This window comes from Brachyhypopomus gauderio, unplaced genomic scaffold (assembly GCF_052324685.1).
Source record: "Brachyhypopomus gauderio isolate BG-103 unplaced genomic scaffold, BGAUD_0.2 sc45, whole genome shotgun sequence".
NCBI classification, from domain to species: domain Eukaryota; kingdom Metazoa; phylum Chordata; class Actinopteri; order Gymnotiformes; family Hypopomidae; genus Brachyhypopomus; species Brachyhypopomus gauderio.
Genome location: NW_027506871.1, coordinates 2,688,453 through 2,705,631, shown reverse-complemented (window position 1 = coordinate 2,705,631; position 17,179 = coordinate 2,688,453). Strand labels below are relative to the sequence as shown.

The window sequence follows — 17,179 nt, the reverse complement described above, 5'->3', positions numbered from 1 at the left end:
GATTTATTGATTGATTGACAGACATCAGGGTTTCTGAAAACATTAAAATGCAGCTAGTTAAATTGTTAACTCTTTAGCTAAAATCACATACTTTACCTGTTAATATGTTTTATTTTTGTTTACACTCAGATGTTTAGGCAAGTTTTTTGTTGTTGTTTGTATGGAGCATTTTGTTAGTTTAGTTAACAGTCCAGCCCAATTTCACTTGAGTTCATGAATCCTGATAAATGTCCATTGTTTTACTAGGTTCATTAGCTACGTGTGGCTTTATGAAGCCAAACCGTCAAGATTAGAGTGTCTGTCAAGATGAACTAGAGTCTGTCTAGAAGATTAACAAGAGTCTGTCAAGATGAACAAGAGTCTGTCTAGATTAACAAGAGTCTGTCAAGATTAACTAGTCTGTCACGATGAACTAGAGTCTGTCAAGATGGGGTGCTGCCGACCGCACTCGCGTGACTAGCATAGCTAGCTACCTACATAAAAATAATTTATTTGCCTGAGTGAGATATAGGTCTATGTTAGCTAAATGATTAAGATGACAATTAATGATTTATTTAGCTACTAGCTAGAATTAAAAGTTTTGCCGAAATGTCAGAATTATCAACGTTAACTGGCTTCTACGCTAACTGAACTACCCAGATAGTAACGTCTTGCTTTCTGTTTGTTTTACCTCTTCTTTACTTCAGTAACTCAAACATTTTTTAAACCTCTTCTGCTGGACCGTGATCTTCTAAGATGAAAACATCTTGATGGGCTCTGAACTCGTTCTGCGTTTGTGGGCCATTTAATCTTTTTTACTCCATTATATTCTGGGCGTTAAGTTCTCCGTTATGTTCTTCTGAGAACGTTTTCAGATGCATGTTTACATTTGAAATAAAACTTGAGACTATATGCGTAGAGTTGAATCTACAATGACAAGTAAACTACATTCCTATAAGCACAAAGACTGTTTCAAGAAACAGTAAAGTACAATCAAGCAGTGATGGCAGACAACTGGTGCTGTACCCTTTCTAGGAGGAGAGTATGAAACTGCTGGGTAGAAGAACAGAATTCAGTGTTTATATTTGATTCAAAACATAGTTATGAAACTTTATCCCTGAGTAAAAGGAAACCAGCCAATGAATGTAAAACATGTTTGAATTAATAGTACAGTCAATATATACTATATTATTTACTTCACGGTTTCAGCTTTGCAAATTTTGATCTGATATTTAATCATTGATTATACATTATAAATAACATTTGCACACACAAAACAAACACAGACAGGGTTAAACTCATGTTAACTTTCCACCGGAAGCAAAAATGTCCTAATCTACAGAGTGCAAACATGAACAGAAATGCCATCACATCCGCTAGTGCAGATGATAAAGATGAGCATGTATACGCAGTGAGTACACACATACACATTTAGCCCTGAAAGAAAACTCAGGACAGGTCATATGGTAATAGACACCAGGGAGAGGTGTATTCCAGATAACTGACTGCAGGTCAGATTTCAGGCTATCACTACCTCAAATTATCACATCATAGCTCTGATCCAGGCTCTGATCTATGATCTGATCATAGATCTGATCAGACTGCTTACCTAAATATTTCCTAGACATTCTTCTGATTAATTGACTTGTCTTTAAGTCAGTCAGTAGTCAGTTGTGTTACACTATTGCTATGTTAGTTCAAACTGCAGCCAGACCAGCTGAGCTGGGTGTCAGTCACATGCAATAGTGTCAAACACAGCAAGGACTGTGTCTTTAAACACAGTCGAATACAGCAAGGACTGTGTCTTTAAACACAGTCAAATACAGCAAGGACTGTGTCTTTAAACACAAACACAGCAAGGACTGTGTCTTTAAACACAGTCAAATACAGCATTTCTTCTCTTGAGTGAAGAGTCTCAGACATTTCGGGCAGAGTGTTGTCGTGTGGGTGTTTCGGGGTGGGTGTTGCACGTCCCAGACCAAATGAGTTCCTATCCTTCTTCTTCTCATTGATTTGGGGGAGAAGAGGGTTTGAGGGATGAGAGACGAGTCAAGTCTATGAGGAAGAATAGACACTCCTACAGCAGCAGGCATCTCTCACACGTGTCCAGGCAGGTCCAGATGATTCCTCAAACAGAGGAAAGCTCTCAGAACTTCCATTCACCATCACTGCAGGTCTTGAAAACATTCAAACCACATTATTGGATTTAGGCTTTATCATAAAGCTCAGCAAAAGCACCAGAGCAGGTCTAAGAAGGTGTGTTAGGGTAGGGTAATATATAATGTATAAATAAATGTGTGTATGTATGTATGAATATATATGTGTATGAGTGTTTGTGTGCATACCTGTGTGTGTTAGCACCCCTTACCCGTGTGTGTTAGCACCCCATACCTTTGTGTTTTAGCACCCCATACCTGTGTGTGCTAGCACCGCATGCCTGTGTGTGTTAGCACCCCATACCTGTGTGTGTTAGCACCCCATGCCTGTGTGTGTTAGCACCCCATACCTGTGTGTGTTAGCACCCCATGCCTGTGTGTGTTAGCACCCCATGCCTGTGTGTGTTAGCACCCCATACCTGTGTGTGTTAGCACCCCATGCCTGTGTGTGTTAGCACCCCATACCTGTGTGTGTTAGCACCCCATACCTGTGTGTGTTAGCACCCCATGCCACTGAGAGCACCAATGCGGTCCACTTTCATGCCAAAGCATCCACGTGCAGAGTTCTTCCTGCTCCGCCCCCTCACCTTCTTCTGCCTGTTCAGGAAGTCCAGAAGAAGGCGTGGCACAGCATTTGGAGGCTCCGCCCCTGGGTCATGCACTAGCAGTCTGTGTCTGTCACTCCATGGTGAGGTGGAGCTCTGAACTGACACACCCCCCTCCACCATCTCTGGTTGCTTCAATAAAAGAGGAGGGATCTCCGCTCCTAATAGATCCTGCAAAGCCTGACACACACACACACAAACACACACAAACACAAACACACACACAAACACACACACACACACAAACACACACACAAACACAAACACACACACAAGCACACACACACAAACACACACAAACACACACACAAACACACACACACAAACACAAACTTTATACTTTATTTGATTCCATATACAGTAAATAACATCATCAGGAAACAAAATATTGCTAAAAAAAACATCCAGCATGGTATACAGTTCATTTCTCAAGTGCGATTTCAAGGATAAAGAAAACAGCGCCTTTTCCAAATGTGCAGACTCCACATAATTGCTGAGATTGAGCAACATCTCACCACCTGTTTGGCTTTTGTTTTGCTAACTCCCCCAAGTCTAAGACCACGTACTGGAAGTTTATGTACATGACCAAGACTTCCGAACACCAGGACTATCAGTTGGCATTTAAATCCTAAGCCTTCAATAGTATTCACTAATGTTTGGTAGTTTAAAATTTTTGACTTATAAGACTCCTCCATATACAGATCAAATGCACATTTCGTATATTATAACCCGCTTCTGACTCTGAGAAATACAAATGATATCTGGTGTATTAGCAACTCCTTGAAATATTTCAGATGTTACATTAAACCACTCAGGTCTAACTGTAGAGTGTTTAAAAATGGATTCATTCTTTGCGTATGGAATTTGAGCTGATATCAAGTCGACTAGTCTATCATGACGTGCAATGTACAGACACACACACTCCATGTAGCCGCATGCTCCCACTAAACGCACCCGTCGTAACTGCCATCGAAAAGTAGAGAAACACAAACACACACACAAACACACACACACACACAAAATAAACACACAAACACCAAACACATAAACATGCATACACAAACAAACACACACACACAGAGACACACAAAATAAACACACAAACACCAAACACATAAACATGCATACACAAACCAACACCAAACACACCCACACAGGTATACATACACATGTATATAAACACACCCACACAGGTATACATACACATGTATATAAACACACCCACACAGGTTTACAGACACACATAGCAACACATGTGCATGCAAACACAAGCATGCATCATTTTATTGTCAATTAATTAATTGAGAATTAAGAATTAATTAATTCTTCAAACTGAATCTCATAGCAAAAGGTAGATGGTAAAAAGCCAATTAAAGCCAGTCACAACCTGTGAAATAACTAATAACACTACAGGCCACTGTACAGTAGTTATGTAACATACATTTGTCACGGGCATTAGTTTAGAAACGACTCCCTCAGACATGAGAGCGCTGCAGTGTCTCTGATGCAAACTCTACACACACACACACACACACACACACACACACACACACACACACACACACGCACGCACACACACTCACCACTGCAGCATTTCTGATGCAAACTCTAGATGTTTGGTTTACTGATTAATTTATTTTAGGATATTCCTGCTGTCTCAAAACTGTACTCTGATGAACAAAACACAGATACACTTAACCCTGAAGGTTTAGTGTTTTGTGTTTTCCTGCCAACCTCCACACACACACTCACACACACACCACTGCACCTGAAACGTGAGAACATTCTGTGGTCTGACAGCTGAGGAGAAAAGATGAACTCTGTTTGGACATGATGACAATGTGCCTAACACTCACCTCAGATTCTGGTCTCCGTGGTGATGGTTTACTTGCCACCTGTGTCACCATGACGATGCAGATGAGGAATTGTGGAAGAAGGCAAGGAGTCATCCCGAGATTTAAACAATGGTAAAGTCTTACACTCCTAACAAATACTCAGATTCTCAAGGGGAGAATCAGTCAGACATAGTGCGGTGCTGTAGAGCTGGGTAAGAGAGTGACCTCACTTCTGTGCTGCAGAGGCAACATGCGTCTAACAGCGGACGCCAGGGCGGCCATTTTAAAGGGAAGCACTGTGATGTCACACATTCCAACGCGTTACCCTCGGCAATGCCAGCATGCATCCAAACTCTCATCTGTCTCTCTTTCATCTGTCTCCCTCTCCTGTCTTTCTCTCATGTCTCCTGTTCTATGTCTCCCTCTCACCTCTCTCTCTCTATGTCTCCCTCTCACCTGTCTCTCTCTCTGTGTCTCCCTCTCACCTGTCTCTCTCTCTGTCTCCCTCTCACCTGTCTCTCTCTGTCTCCCTCTCATCTGTCTCTCTACCTGTCTCCTTCTCTCATCCTTGTTTCCCTTTTTTGCTCCTCAATCTTTTCAGCTCCACTCTAATGATCTGACTGTATTCATTGGATATAACTTGATCAGCTCTCTGATCATTAATCCCTCCTGTCTGCCTGTGTTCGTGTCTTTCTGATCATTCAACCATCCTGTAAATCAGTGTGTCCAGGTCTCTGTTCTCTGTAAATCAGTGTGTCCAGGTCTCTGTTCCCACTAGACCACAGTTCCACTCAGCAGCTTGTTCTGCTCTTCACCACTTCCACAGACGCCTTTGAGACGTGTGTGAGACAGAGAGACATGCCAAAGAGCCTGCCTGTGAAGTTGGACTATAATGTAGACACACACTCACACACACACACACACACACACACACACACACACACACACACACTCACACTCACACACACACTGTTCTTTTTACAGTTTCTTCCTCTTTTATGACGGTGTAGAGAAATAACACAGTTCTATGACCCCTGACCCTTTCAGGTTCCGCCCTCCATAAAACTTCCCCCTGGAAACGACAACCACGCAGGAACTATTTCCTCCTGTGCGTATGTAATGTAACAGAGACACAATAGTTCCACACAGAGGGAGAGTTTCCCCAGTGACGACCTAAGACGGTCACGCCACAGCAACCAAGAAAGACGGACAGAGAGAGAGAGAGTGAGAGAGAGACACTACTCATACATTCCCAAAGTCACTCCCACATGTTCTTTTTGTCTGTCTTTGACCTCTGCATCACACACACACACACACACACACACACACATTTATCTGAGTGATGGATGGCAGGTTGAGTCTCGTTCCTCTCTATGACGCACACTACTTACCCCCCACAGAACTTTCCTCTAACATTCGTCCCAACACAGGTCCCCAATACCACCCAACACTAGCGCCACATCACCCCAACAATAACCCAACACCAGCTACAACTACCCCAGCAATAACCCAACACCAGCTACAACTACCCCAACAATAATCCAACACCAACTACAACTACCCCAACAATAACCCAACACCAGCTTCAACTACCCCAACAATAACCCAATGACCGCCCAATACCAGCTACAATGACCCCAACAATAACCATAACCCAACACCAGCCAAAACACTAGACCATTGTGGTAAATGGACTGTCCAGTTCCAACGTAATCCGGTACCAACACAGTGAGTAACTAGATTTCTGGTCCAGCACCAACCCAGCAATTCAAGATTCATGATTCTTTATTTTTCTCCATTAGTACATGTGGGTAAGTGTTTGTCCATGATGCTGCTGGATGCTTTTTAATGTTCACGTTTAATGTTAGTTACGGTTAGATGTTAGTTACGGTTAGATGTTAGTCTCTGTTGGGCCTGCTTCTTGGTGGCAGATATGTTCAGGGCCTGGTAAGGTTCTGAGAAATGTGCAATACAGGACTTGAAGCTGCTCACCATCTCCACAATGTTCAGACTGAGAGGAACGTGTGTCCTTCTGAAATCCACCACCACCTCCTTTGTCTTGTTTAAATTTGGGAGATGGTTCACTTTGCTCCACTCCTCCCATCAGCTCACCTCATCTCTATAGGCCACCCACTACGGTGGCATCATCAGCAAACCTAGCAATTAAGTTACTGTTTTGCCATGTAGCTAACAGTGAGTGAACAGTGAGTGTAGTCCATGACAGTAGACATTTGGGCCAGACCTGTATACAAGCCAGAGAGTAGAGATATAGTCAAAGACATGTGTAGGGGCTTTTTATGTCCTGTGTCTGTGTGTGTATGTGGAACAGTGAGGTTTCACCAGAGTATGCACACCAGTCTTTGTGCAGAACACCGTTTTCACTAGAGAAAAGGCTGCATACCAGCCTTTGTTGCCACCTTTGGCTTTGCAGTGAGATGTTAGGGTTAGAGGTTAGAGTCAGGGTCAGAGTTTAGCTGTTACCCACTCTGGGCACCTCCCCCTTAGCTGTTTAGGCCAATGACGGTCTTTGTTTCCTCAGGATACCCAGTGCTGCTTGCTGCATTTCCGAGTTATAGTGAGGAGGTGTAGTCAAACACCAACCAGTGTTAGTGGGAGGAGATCTGGTCCAACGCCGGCAGGTGTTAGTGGGAGGAGATCTGGTCCAACGCTAGCAGGTGTTAGTGGGAGGACACTAACACCTGCTGTCACAAAGCAGCTTTACAAGTGCCAAGTCCTAGCCCCCAGTGAGCAAGCCAAGGGCGACAGTGGCAAGGAAAAACTCCCTAGTTTTTTGCATGAGGAAGAAACCTTGAGAGGAACCAAGACTCAGGGGGGGAACCCATCCTCCTCTGGCTGACACCGGTCACCATGACAACAACAACAATTTATACAGAAAGAAATAAAGAAAAGGAAAATATGTAGTAATGTCCATCATGGTGTAGGCTATCCGGTCAGGCAGGAGGTGGCTGGCACTGGATAACTCGCTTGTCTCTCCTCATCTCATTTTTCCTCGAGCAGGCGGGCAGCCATGTGGAAAAAATAAAACAGGGAAAATTAGCTCTGTATGAGGACATGTACAGGACAGATGAAATTAAACACATTTCTGGAGTGTGGCAGCAACTCCGGCATTAAGTTAAACGATTACAGCCTAGCTAAAAAGGCAGAAGGTAACATAGGCTTGGGGGCATTCTGAGACAATGGCATCCATCCACTGCCCTGTCAACAAACTTGAGTGACCACGAGCAGTGACAGGACGACAGCACCAGCGCCTCAGTCTACCATAAAACCCTTCGTCTATGAACCCCTGGATCTGTACCTTTATCTAAGGGGGGTTGTTAATTATCAAACGCTAAACTAAATAAGTTTAAATAATAAAAGACCAGCACCCTGTGATCTTAGTTGACGTGGGGGTTCATAGTAGGAAATAAGTTCCTGGAGGTATTCAGGAGCAAGCCCGTGCAGTGCTTTATATGTTAATAATAGAATTTTAAAATCAATACGGAATTTAACTGGGAGCCAATGCAGGGCTGATATGACTGGTGAAATTTTCTAGTTCTGGTCAGAACTCTGGCTGCGGCATTTTGAACTATTTGAAGTTTATTTAGATTCCTATTTGAACATCCTGACAGTAGTGAATTGCAGTAGTCTAATCTAGAGCTAACAAAGGCGTGCACCAATTTTTCCGCATCATCCTGTGATAATGCATTTCTTAATTTGGCAATGTTGCGGAGATGTAGAAAAGCTATCCTAGTAGTATTATCTATGTATTTATCAAATGATAGGACGGAGTTGAGTATGACGCCTATGTTTTTGGCTACTGTGCCAGGTGTAATGGGATAGTCTGCAAGATTAAGCATTAAATTTGGAATTTTTTGTCTTGCGGCCTTAGGGCCCACAAGGAGAACTTCTGTTTTGTCCTCATTTAGTTGGAGAAAGTTTAGAGACATCCAGCATTTAATATCTCTTACACAAGCCTCAATTTTTCCTAAACTGAGTTTGTCATCAGGTTTGGCTGATATGTAAAGTTGAGTGTCATCTGCATAGCAGTGAAAATTGACACAGTTTGTTTATAACTGTGCCCAATGGTAGCATATATAATGTAAATAATAGTGGTTCTAAGATGGAGCTTTGCGGGACCCCATATTTAACTATTGTACGTTTGGATGGAATATTATTGAGCTCTACAAACTGATAGCGATTTGTTAAGTAAGAATAAAACCATGAAAGGGCTGTGCCTGAGACTCCAACCCAGCGTTCTAACCTTTCTAGCAAGATCCTATGATCAATTGTGTCGAATGCTGCACTAAGATCAAGAAGCACTAACAGTGATACATAGCCTTGATCTGAAGCAAGGAGGAGATCATTTGTTACTTTGACTAATGCTGTTTCAGTACTGTGATGGGGCCTAAAACCAGATTGGAACTTTTCAAATATGTGATTCCTATGCAGATATAGGCATAATTGCTGGGCAACAGCTTTTTCTAAGATCTTAGATATAAATGATGTGTTCGAAATGGGTCTATAATTAGATAGGACAGTCGGATCAAGATTTGGTTTCTTGATCAGTGGTTTAATAACTGCTAGTTTACATGATTTGGGCATGTGACCTATTGTAATGGATGAGTTAACTATAGTTAGAAGAGGTTCAGTTACAGCTGGTAATACTTCTTTTAATAACTTTGAGGGAACTGAGTCTAGTGTGCAGGTAGTACAATTTAAGGAAGAAATTATTTTCTCTAATTCTGATTGTGGGAGTGGATGAAAAGCATCAAGTTTTTCTCCTGGTATGTAATTTAAATCAATATCAACCAAACCAGATGACATACCCGTTGTATTAAAAGGTTTTATATTTTTTCTAATATTCTCTATTTTATTATCAAAAAAATCTATAAATACATTACTAGTGAGGTTTAATGGAATCTGAGGTTCTGTGCCTGCTTGGTTTTTTGTAAGTTTAGAAATAGTATTAAAAATAAATCTAGGATTGTTTTTATTTTTCTCTATCAGTGAGACTAAGTATGCTGAGCGTGCTTTAGTGAGTGCCCGTTTGTAGTCAATAATGCTATCCTTCCAGGCACAGTGGAATACTTCCAATTTAGTAGATCGCCATTTCCGCTCTAATTTACGTGCTATTTGTTTTAAGTTTCTAGTTTGGTCAATGTACCACGGGGCGAGATTTTTGGATCTAGCCTTTTTATATTTGAGTGGAGCTACTATATCTAGTGCTGATCTGCAGGTATTCTCTAAGCAGTCGGTTAGACTATCTAACTCTCCTGGATCGGATGGCGAATGAGCTAAAGCAGTTAAATCAGGGAGGGTTTCAATAAACTGTGTTGCTGTTGATGAATTTATTGAGCGCTTTATACACTGCCGAGGAGACGAGCGGATGTGTATGGATGGATTTAGCGAATTGGACTAAATAGTGATCAGAGTTTGCTACGGTTTGCGGTTTTATTTATATTATCTACATCGATATCCAGCATTAAGATTAAATCTAGGGTATGATTTTGATAATGTGTAGGTCCTACTACATTTTGTATAATGCCGACAGAGTTCAATATAGAAGTAAAAGCCCTTGTCAGTGTTAGTGGGAGGAGATCTGGTCCAACGCCAGCAGGTGTTAGTGGGAGGAGATCTGGTCTAACCTCCTGCTTGTTTGATCAAGCCTCAGATCTCCAATGCTGCTGCTGTTCATGTCATTTCCACCTGTCAAAGCTCAGTTTGTGTACATGTGTGAGCCACAACCTCTCTGCTATATTCCACAACTTCCAGTATATGTGCACACACACACACACACACACACACACACACACACACACACACACACTTTCTCTCACACCCTCTTTCTTACTCATTTGGGTTTCTGGGTCATTAAACTTATGCTGAAGTTTCTGCATGCTGACCGTTGCTAAGTGATCGCTGCTCCTAAATGCAAAACCTCATTTTCCTTTCACACATGCATGGGCCCAGACGTCAGAGTGGGGGAGTGGCCTACACGAGCAGACGTCAGAGTGGGGGAGTGGCCTACATGAGCAGACGTCAGAGTGGGGGAATGAATAACACACACACACACACACACACACACACACACACACACACACACACACACACACACACACACACACACACACACACACAGTTGGGTCATGTATAATTCGTCTGACCACACCATGTCGAAAATGAATTCAGAGATGCATTAGCCTCCATCCCCAGTACTGGAATGCAGCTACTGACTTATTGACACAGTCACAGTTTAAACGGTTTAAGTGCTCCTTTTTATTTCAAAACTTGTGAATTGTTCTGAAACTGCAAGACATTAGTCTGAGAATGTTGTGAGGATGAGGATGATGAAGGTCCACAGTTCAGTTAACTTTAGGGTGACGGAAGTCTCTACCAGCAAACCTCGCCTTCTCTCCCAGTTCCTCCTCGATCCTACAGGGGGAGCCAGACCAGGTTAACATGAATCACCACAGCAGCTCACTGGCATCATTTGGTTTGAGAACACCAACCTCATCAGCTGGTTATACTTCGCCAGCCTTTCCGACCTGCAGGGGGCGCCGGTCTTGATCTGTTTAAGCAAAAACAAAATCATTAGTAGCTCTGGCCATAAACCCCAGAGATGTGAACCCGGTAGTAGCCAGGTACATTACCTGTCCAGTGCAAAGACCAACAACCAGGTCAGCAATGAAGGTGTCCTCCGTCTCCCCTGAGCGATGACTCACCATCACACCCCAGCCGTTGGACTGGGCCAGCTTACAGCTAAAGACACAGAAGGCATGTGTTGGTTCCACTGTGGCGAGGGCAGAGATGCTCACAAGTCATTTTTTGCAAGTCCAAGTCAAGTCTCAAGTCTTTGACCTCAAGTCCAAGTCAAGTCCCAAATATTTGAGTGACACTGTAGTCGCAAATCACTGTATAGTTGTAATGGTCTGTTATGACACTTCTGATGTATAATAGCTTAAACTGGTAAATAAAGAAATACAATTTTTAACAGTGCGCATGCACACACAAACGTTTTCCAGATAAATTTTGTATCCGTATTTTTCTCCAAAAAGTATTTTTCTTACAAAACATTTTTCTGGATACAATATTCTCTTCTTTCAGTAGAACATCTGCTATATTTTGTTTTAAAAGATAAAGGAGGGCTGTGAAAAAAAATAAATCACATTTTTAACTATATATATATATATATATATATATATATATGAAAGGTCTGCATATAAGGAAAATAGCAACCAAATTAGTCATTATAAAATAAAAATTAAAAACAGAATTCAAATTTTACAATAATAATGATTGACATAAAAAGCCCTGCAGAAACAACTATTTGTCTCCTAATGAACGGGATCAAACTCAATCTATTTGAATTTCAAGGTGTCTTTCAGTTTCCAATACAAGGAAAATGTTAATGCAACTAACGCATTACATTTTTAAAAGATCAAGATTGACAGGGTACTTGCACTTAGCCTGGCTCGGTGAGGGCGCATTATGAGGCCTCCATGACTGAACACCCTCTCTACTGCTGCACTGGTGGCAAGTCAATACCAATATTGCAATATTGCTAATAACCTTTCAGGCAGTGACTAACCTTTCCGGGTGGGTTTTCAGGTGGCGAATAAAATTAGATGTGGTGGAACCAGCGTCCTGTATTTTTATGCCACACACGCTGCAGTTTGCTGCTCTTCTATTCGCTACTTGTACTTGTTTTGTACCCAAAACTTATTATGAATGGTGGAACAGAAGCGAGCGTCCTCACCAGCGCCGCCATGATCGCGATGTTTTGCAGCGCGCGCAGCGCCAGGTTCGCGTGTGCGAAGTCGCGCGCAACGGTCGCTTGCGAAATACTTGACGCGTCGCGACCGGACGAGGGTCGGCGCGCCGAAAATGTTACATCAGCGGGAAGTAAAAAGCATACAGACAGGCGGAGAAAAAGTTGTCAAATGAAACAAAAGAACATTACAAATAAAAGATTGTTCACGAGTCTCAAATCACGAGTCCAAGTCGAGTCGCAAGTCTTTTGAATGCAAGTCTAAATCGAGTCTGAAGTCACTGTATATGCGACTTAAGTGCGACTCGAGTCCGAGTCCCAAACTCGAGTCCCCATCTCTGGGCGAGGGCTCTTCCCTGCTGGCTGGACTGGCTCAACGACATCTACAGAGTCATACATTAGGGTCAAGGGTCATGGCTGTCTGTACTCACGCCTGTATGGACTCTGTAACGCTGCCGATCTGGTTGACCTTGAGCAGCAGACAGTTGCAGGCCTTCTTCTCCACAGCCTGCTGGATGCGTTTGGGGTTGGTGACGGTTAAATCATCCCCCACCACCTGAATGTCCACAGAGCCAGTGAACTTTGACCAGTTCTCCCAGTCATCCTGGTCAAAAGGGTCCTCGATGGACATCACTGCAGGACAAGTGTGCAACACATCAACCAACACGAACCCCACAGCAAATCACAAAGCAGGATGCGTGCGAGTGTACCTGGGTAGTTCTTGATGAAGCTCTTGTAAAGATCTCCCAGCTGCCCTCCTGAGATGTAGCGGCTGGAGTCGTCTGGAGACTTGAAGTCCAAGTCGTATTTTCCTGCTTTATGAAACTCGGAGGCAGCCACATCCATTCCAATAATGATCTTATCAGGATACCCAGCCTTCTCTATGGCAGACTTCAGCAGGTCTAGAGCTACACACACACGAACGCAGACGTCAGCAGGTCCAGAGCTACACACACAAACGCAGACGTCAGCAGGTCCAGAGTTACACACATGAACGCAGACGTCAGCAGGTCCTACACACCCTCGTTGTTCTCCAAGATGTTGGGGGCGAAGCCGCCCTCGTCTCCCACGTTGGTGGCGTCTTTTCCGTATTTTGCTTTGATGACGTTCTTCAGGTTGTGGTAGACCTCAGCACCAATGCGCATTGCCTCGCTGAAGCAGCTCGCCCCTACTGGCAGAATCATGAACTCCTGCATGGCCAGCTTGTTCCCGGCATGGGAGCCCCCGTTGATGACGTTAAACGCCTGCAGAGGGGAGTGGGGAGGGGTGCAGCTCTGATCACGTGCATCACACAAGTTGGATCACCAATCCCTTTGTGGCATTATGACATTACAACCCAGCACCACACCAGTGTTTACACACATGCTACTTAAGGAACCTCCCACCCACCGGCACAGGTAGGATGACGTCTTTGTTCCCAGCGAGGTCTGCGATGTGTCGGTAGAGGGGAACACCCTTCTCCGCCGCGCCAGCCTTACACACGGCCAGAGACACTCCCAGGATGGCATTGGCACCAAACTTGGCTACACACACACACACACACACGCACACACACAGGCACACACACAGGCACACACACAGGCACACACACAGGCACACACACAGGCACACAGAGAGAGAGACCCAGTCCCAGTCTTAAGGAGTGCATGTGTGATGGGAAGCCGTGTGTGTGTGTGTGTGTGTGCCTGTGTGCGAGATGGGAGCCACAGATGTGTGTGTGTGTGTGTGTGTGTGTGTGTGCGTGCGTGCGTGCGTGCGTGCGTGCGTGCTGCACCTACATTTGTTCTCAGTTCCATCAAGCTCCAGCATGAACTTATCGATCTTCTCCTGTTCAACAACACTGAGTTTCTGTCGTCACACAAGCAGAGAAGTGTCAGACACACACACACACACACACACACACACACACACACACACACACACACACACACACACACACACAAGACCTTGGTGCTCATGGTAAATATTTCCAAGCTTCAGCACGCTGGTAATTGAGTTTTACCTTCTCAATCAGTTTGGGAGCGATGTCCTTATTCACATGGTCCACAGCCTTCTGAGTCCCTGATACACACAAACACACTTCAAAACTCTGAGTAAGGATGTAACAGGTGTTTCAGCCCATGGCCCGAGTGTGTGTTTTGTGCACGTGTGGTTTAAGTACGTGTGTATGTGTGTGTACCTTTGCCGAGGTAGCGGCCCTTGTCTCCGTCACGCAGTTCCAGAGCCTCATGGACTCCAGTAGACGCCCCACTGGGAACAGCAGCACGAAAACGACCTGGGGGAGGAGGGGGAGGGGTGTGGGGGAGGAGGGGGAGGGGTGTGGGGGAGCAGGGGGAGGGGCCAAGCCAGACATTGCTCTTGTGCTCATCATCATGTAGAGAAAATGTTATAATGTCCATCCTTCTGCCTTAGGCCTACACCAGTATATAGACGTGTGTGTGTGTGTGTGTGTGTGTGTGTGTGTGTGTGTGTGTGTGTGTGTGTGTGTGTGTGTGTGTATATATATACACCTCTGGCAGTGTACAGGTCCACTTCCACAGTAGGGTTTCCTCGGGAGTCGAGGATCTCACGGGCAATAATTTTTGTGATTGACATCCTGGGGGGGAGGGGTGTCAAACTTAATCATCTTCCATATTCACGTACACATAATATTGTTTATAGCAATAATAATTTCCACTTGTATAGCGCAAAGTACCTAAGGACGCTTTACAGACAAGAACAGAAGCACATGCAGGCCTGCAGGAACTCATTCCAGTTCTGAGGAATGACACTTAGAGGAACACAGGACACGTGGTGTAATGTCTATAGAGCTCAACTCAAGAGTCTAGGTGACCTTTTTCAGAGCCCTACTGAACCCTGACATTTCTGTGGAAACATTCTGACCTTGGTGTGTGTGTGTGGAATTTGTGGAATATTCCAGGAGACTGGCAGACCAATCCAACAATCTAACCCCATCCAATCTGCTGATGAAGCCCAACTGAAGCTCGGAAAGCTCGGAGCTTGCACACACATCTGGCAGGACCCAATCAAACCCTAAAATTTATGAATTGTCATATCTGTAAATGGGTGGACAAACTGAAGTCTCCACAAGGGGGACTTTGTCGCCCTCTGTAGCTTCCAGTGGGAAGTGCAGCTTGAACAAACCACAGAAATGAGTTGAGTACTAAATTATCGACTTGTGTAATGATGCCCCATAAACTGAACAGATTAATTTGCCTATATAAATGAAACAGAAGTAAACAGAGCCAAAGAGGACGAGATCGTGGACAGTCATCACAGTATCTGAACACGCATGACCTCACACTCTCGACAAGTATTTTTCACCGTCTCAGGAGATGAGCCGCTCCTACAGGTCGATATGCCTACAATATACAGGTCAGATCATCACCATAAACCAGACACAGGCCACACGGGCCGAATGCGTCACGGATCTAGACTCGCAGATACAACCTTAACTCACCTGTCACCAGTCCGGCTCAAAAGAGCGATCACGAGTCAGTGAGTCATCTCGTGGTTGAGAGGCTGCACAAGTGCACGTTTGAGGTCAAACACACAGGGCTGTGCGCACCTGTCGCAATGCAGCTCATCATTTCCTAACTGAACTTTGTCCTAAAAGGGGAAGAAGCCACTTGCGCCGTTTCAAACAGGGAATAAAATCCAAACTCATTTTGATCCAGTTGTATTGGCCAACGAACACGCGACCTCGCGATATCGGTCACTTTAAACCCATTGTGGTTCTTTATATCTCCACATACTTTAGTCTTCTGGACCTGTAGGGCGCTGACGTCGTGCGGCCCGGGCGCGCGCGTGGGGAACGTTCTATTTACGGAGATGTCGCGCGACCTTCACCCTAAATACATTCAACACGCGTCCACGGACTTCACCCATTTCGCTCGAGTTTCGGGCTTTAAGTGCTACTCTGTGAAGAAGTTTGTGTGAGATGTGTGCACTCGTAGCGGGGATCGTTCCGCAGAGCCAGCTCCACTCCTCCAAATAGGAACTGCTGCAGTAAACCTTCAGGTCGCTCGTGCTCGTGCTTACAAAAGGCATCAAGTGTCTTAACAATGTTAAATTAGCAGAATGCACACGAAGTCGGCAAAAAGTGCGTTTTATGTTTCATTACCTGAGTGTGGTCTGTAGCGGGGTCGCCTGTGTGTCTGACTGCGAATTCACGCCCCAAATTCAACTGCGCAATTTATAGAGGCGACAGGGCCGTATATGGCGTACACGTTAGGGAGCGTCTGGCAACTGACCATAACCGCTCCTGTAACGAAGACACAGCTTGAAGTACTCAAGAGAAAACTTTACACATGAACTTCTTTAAATGTTTAATCGTTAAGTCAGCTGCGTGGGGGCAGCTTCCATCATGCTTGATTGTAACCATGACGATGTCAGTGTGTGTGACAGGTTGATTGTAACCATGACGATGTAAGTGTATGTGGCAGGTTTTCCCCATGTGCAACACCAGTCAGAATCACTTAAAACCTTCAATCACTTAAACCCTTGGCAGCTGAGTGTATGAATTACATTAAAATATCAACATCACATTAATCCACAGGGAGTGTAAAGGGAGATGAGTGTTACAGTAATTCATTGCGTGGCAATGAACAGGGGTTTATACTCACTAAACACAGGCCTACTGGGTCTACACTCACTACACATAGGCGATGAAAGACCTCAGAAACATCCTGTATCTCTGAAAACTTTAAATTACAATTTTTAATCTCTCTCGCTTCCCGTCTACATATGGTGAAGTGATTCATTTTTACTGCAACAGTGTAAAATTGAGATGCTCCCTTGTAAAAATTGTCACTTCAAAGAAAGGTCAGAGTTCAC

The 17,179-nt window shown here is 44.2% G+C and overlaps 1 protein-coding gene and 1 long non-coding RNA gene across 4 annotated transcripts; both read right to left on the bottom strand.

Annotated features, from left to right (window-relative positions):
• Positions 1–1,123: 1,123 nt before the first annotated feature.
• On the bottom strand, positions 1,124–2,612 carry LOC143486722 (uncharacterized). 2 transcript variants are annotated; one of them, XR_013123641.1, is made up of 2 exons: positions 2,440–2,612; positions 1,124–2,155 (listed from the first exon to the last, which is right to left on the bottom strand). It is a non-coding gene; the product is annotated as an uncharacterized LOC143486722 (long non-coding RNA). The 2 variants fall into 2 exon arrangements; XR_013123640.1 differs by lacking the exon at positions 2,440–2,612 and adding an exon at positions 2,325–2,425.
• A 3,730-nt stretch (positions 2,613–6,342) lies between these two features.
• Positions 6,343–16,612, bottom strand: LOC143486721 (beta-enolase). Of its 2 annotated transcripts, none has more exons than XM_076986092.1 (12): positions 16,467–16,612; positions 14,854–14,939; positions 14,523–14,618; positions 14,346–14,404; positions 14,122–14,191; positions 13,733–13,866; positions 13,365–13,587; positions 13,054–13,251; positions 12,775–12,976; positions 11,226–11,334; positions 11,085–11,143; positions 6,343–11,007 (listed from the first exon to the last, which is right to left on the bottom strand). In XM_076986092.1, the coding sequence occupies exons 2-12, from the start codon at positions 14,936–14,938 to the stop codon at positions 10,938–10,940; spliced, it is 1,305 nt and encodes a 434-aa protein (XP_076842207.1). In that variant the 5' UTR covers position 14,939; positions 16,467–16,612; the 3' UTR covers positions 6,343–10,937. The 2 variants fall into 2 exon arrangements, with proteins under 2 accessions (XP_076842207.1, XP_076842208.1); XM_076986093.1 differs by lacking the exon at positions 16,467–16,612 and adding an exon at positions 15,804–15,874.
• Between the last annotated feature and the right edge of the window lie 567 nt (positions 16,613–17,179).

What these genes read in the sequence shown, in the direction of transcription:
- LOC143486721 (XM_076986092.1), bottom strand. Translation starts at nt 14,938, where the DNA reads ATGTCAATCACAAAAATTATTGCCCGTGAGATCCTCGACTCCCGAGGA. An exon ending in CTTCATCAAGAACTACCCAG is followed by an intron (nt 12,977 to 13,053) that starts GTACACTCGCAC and finishes CTTGTCCTGCAG; the next exon opens with TGATGTCCATCGAGGACCCT. An exon ending in TTGGTCTTTGCACTGGACAG is followed by an intron (nt 11,144 to 11,225) that starts GTAATGTACCTG and finishes TTGCTTAAACAG; the next exon opens with ATCAAGACCGGCGCCCCCTG.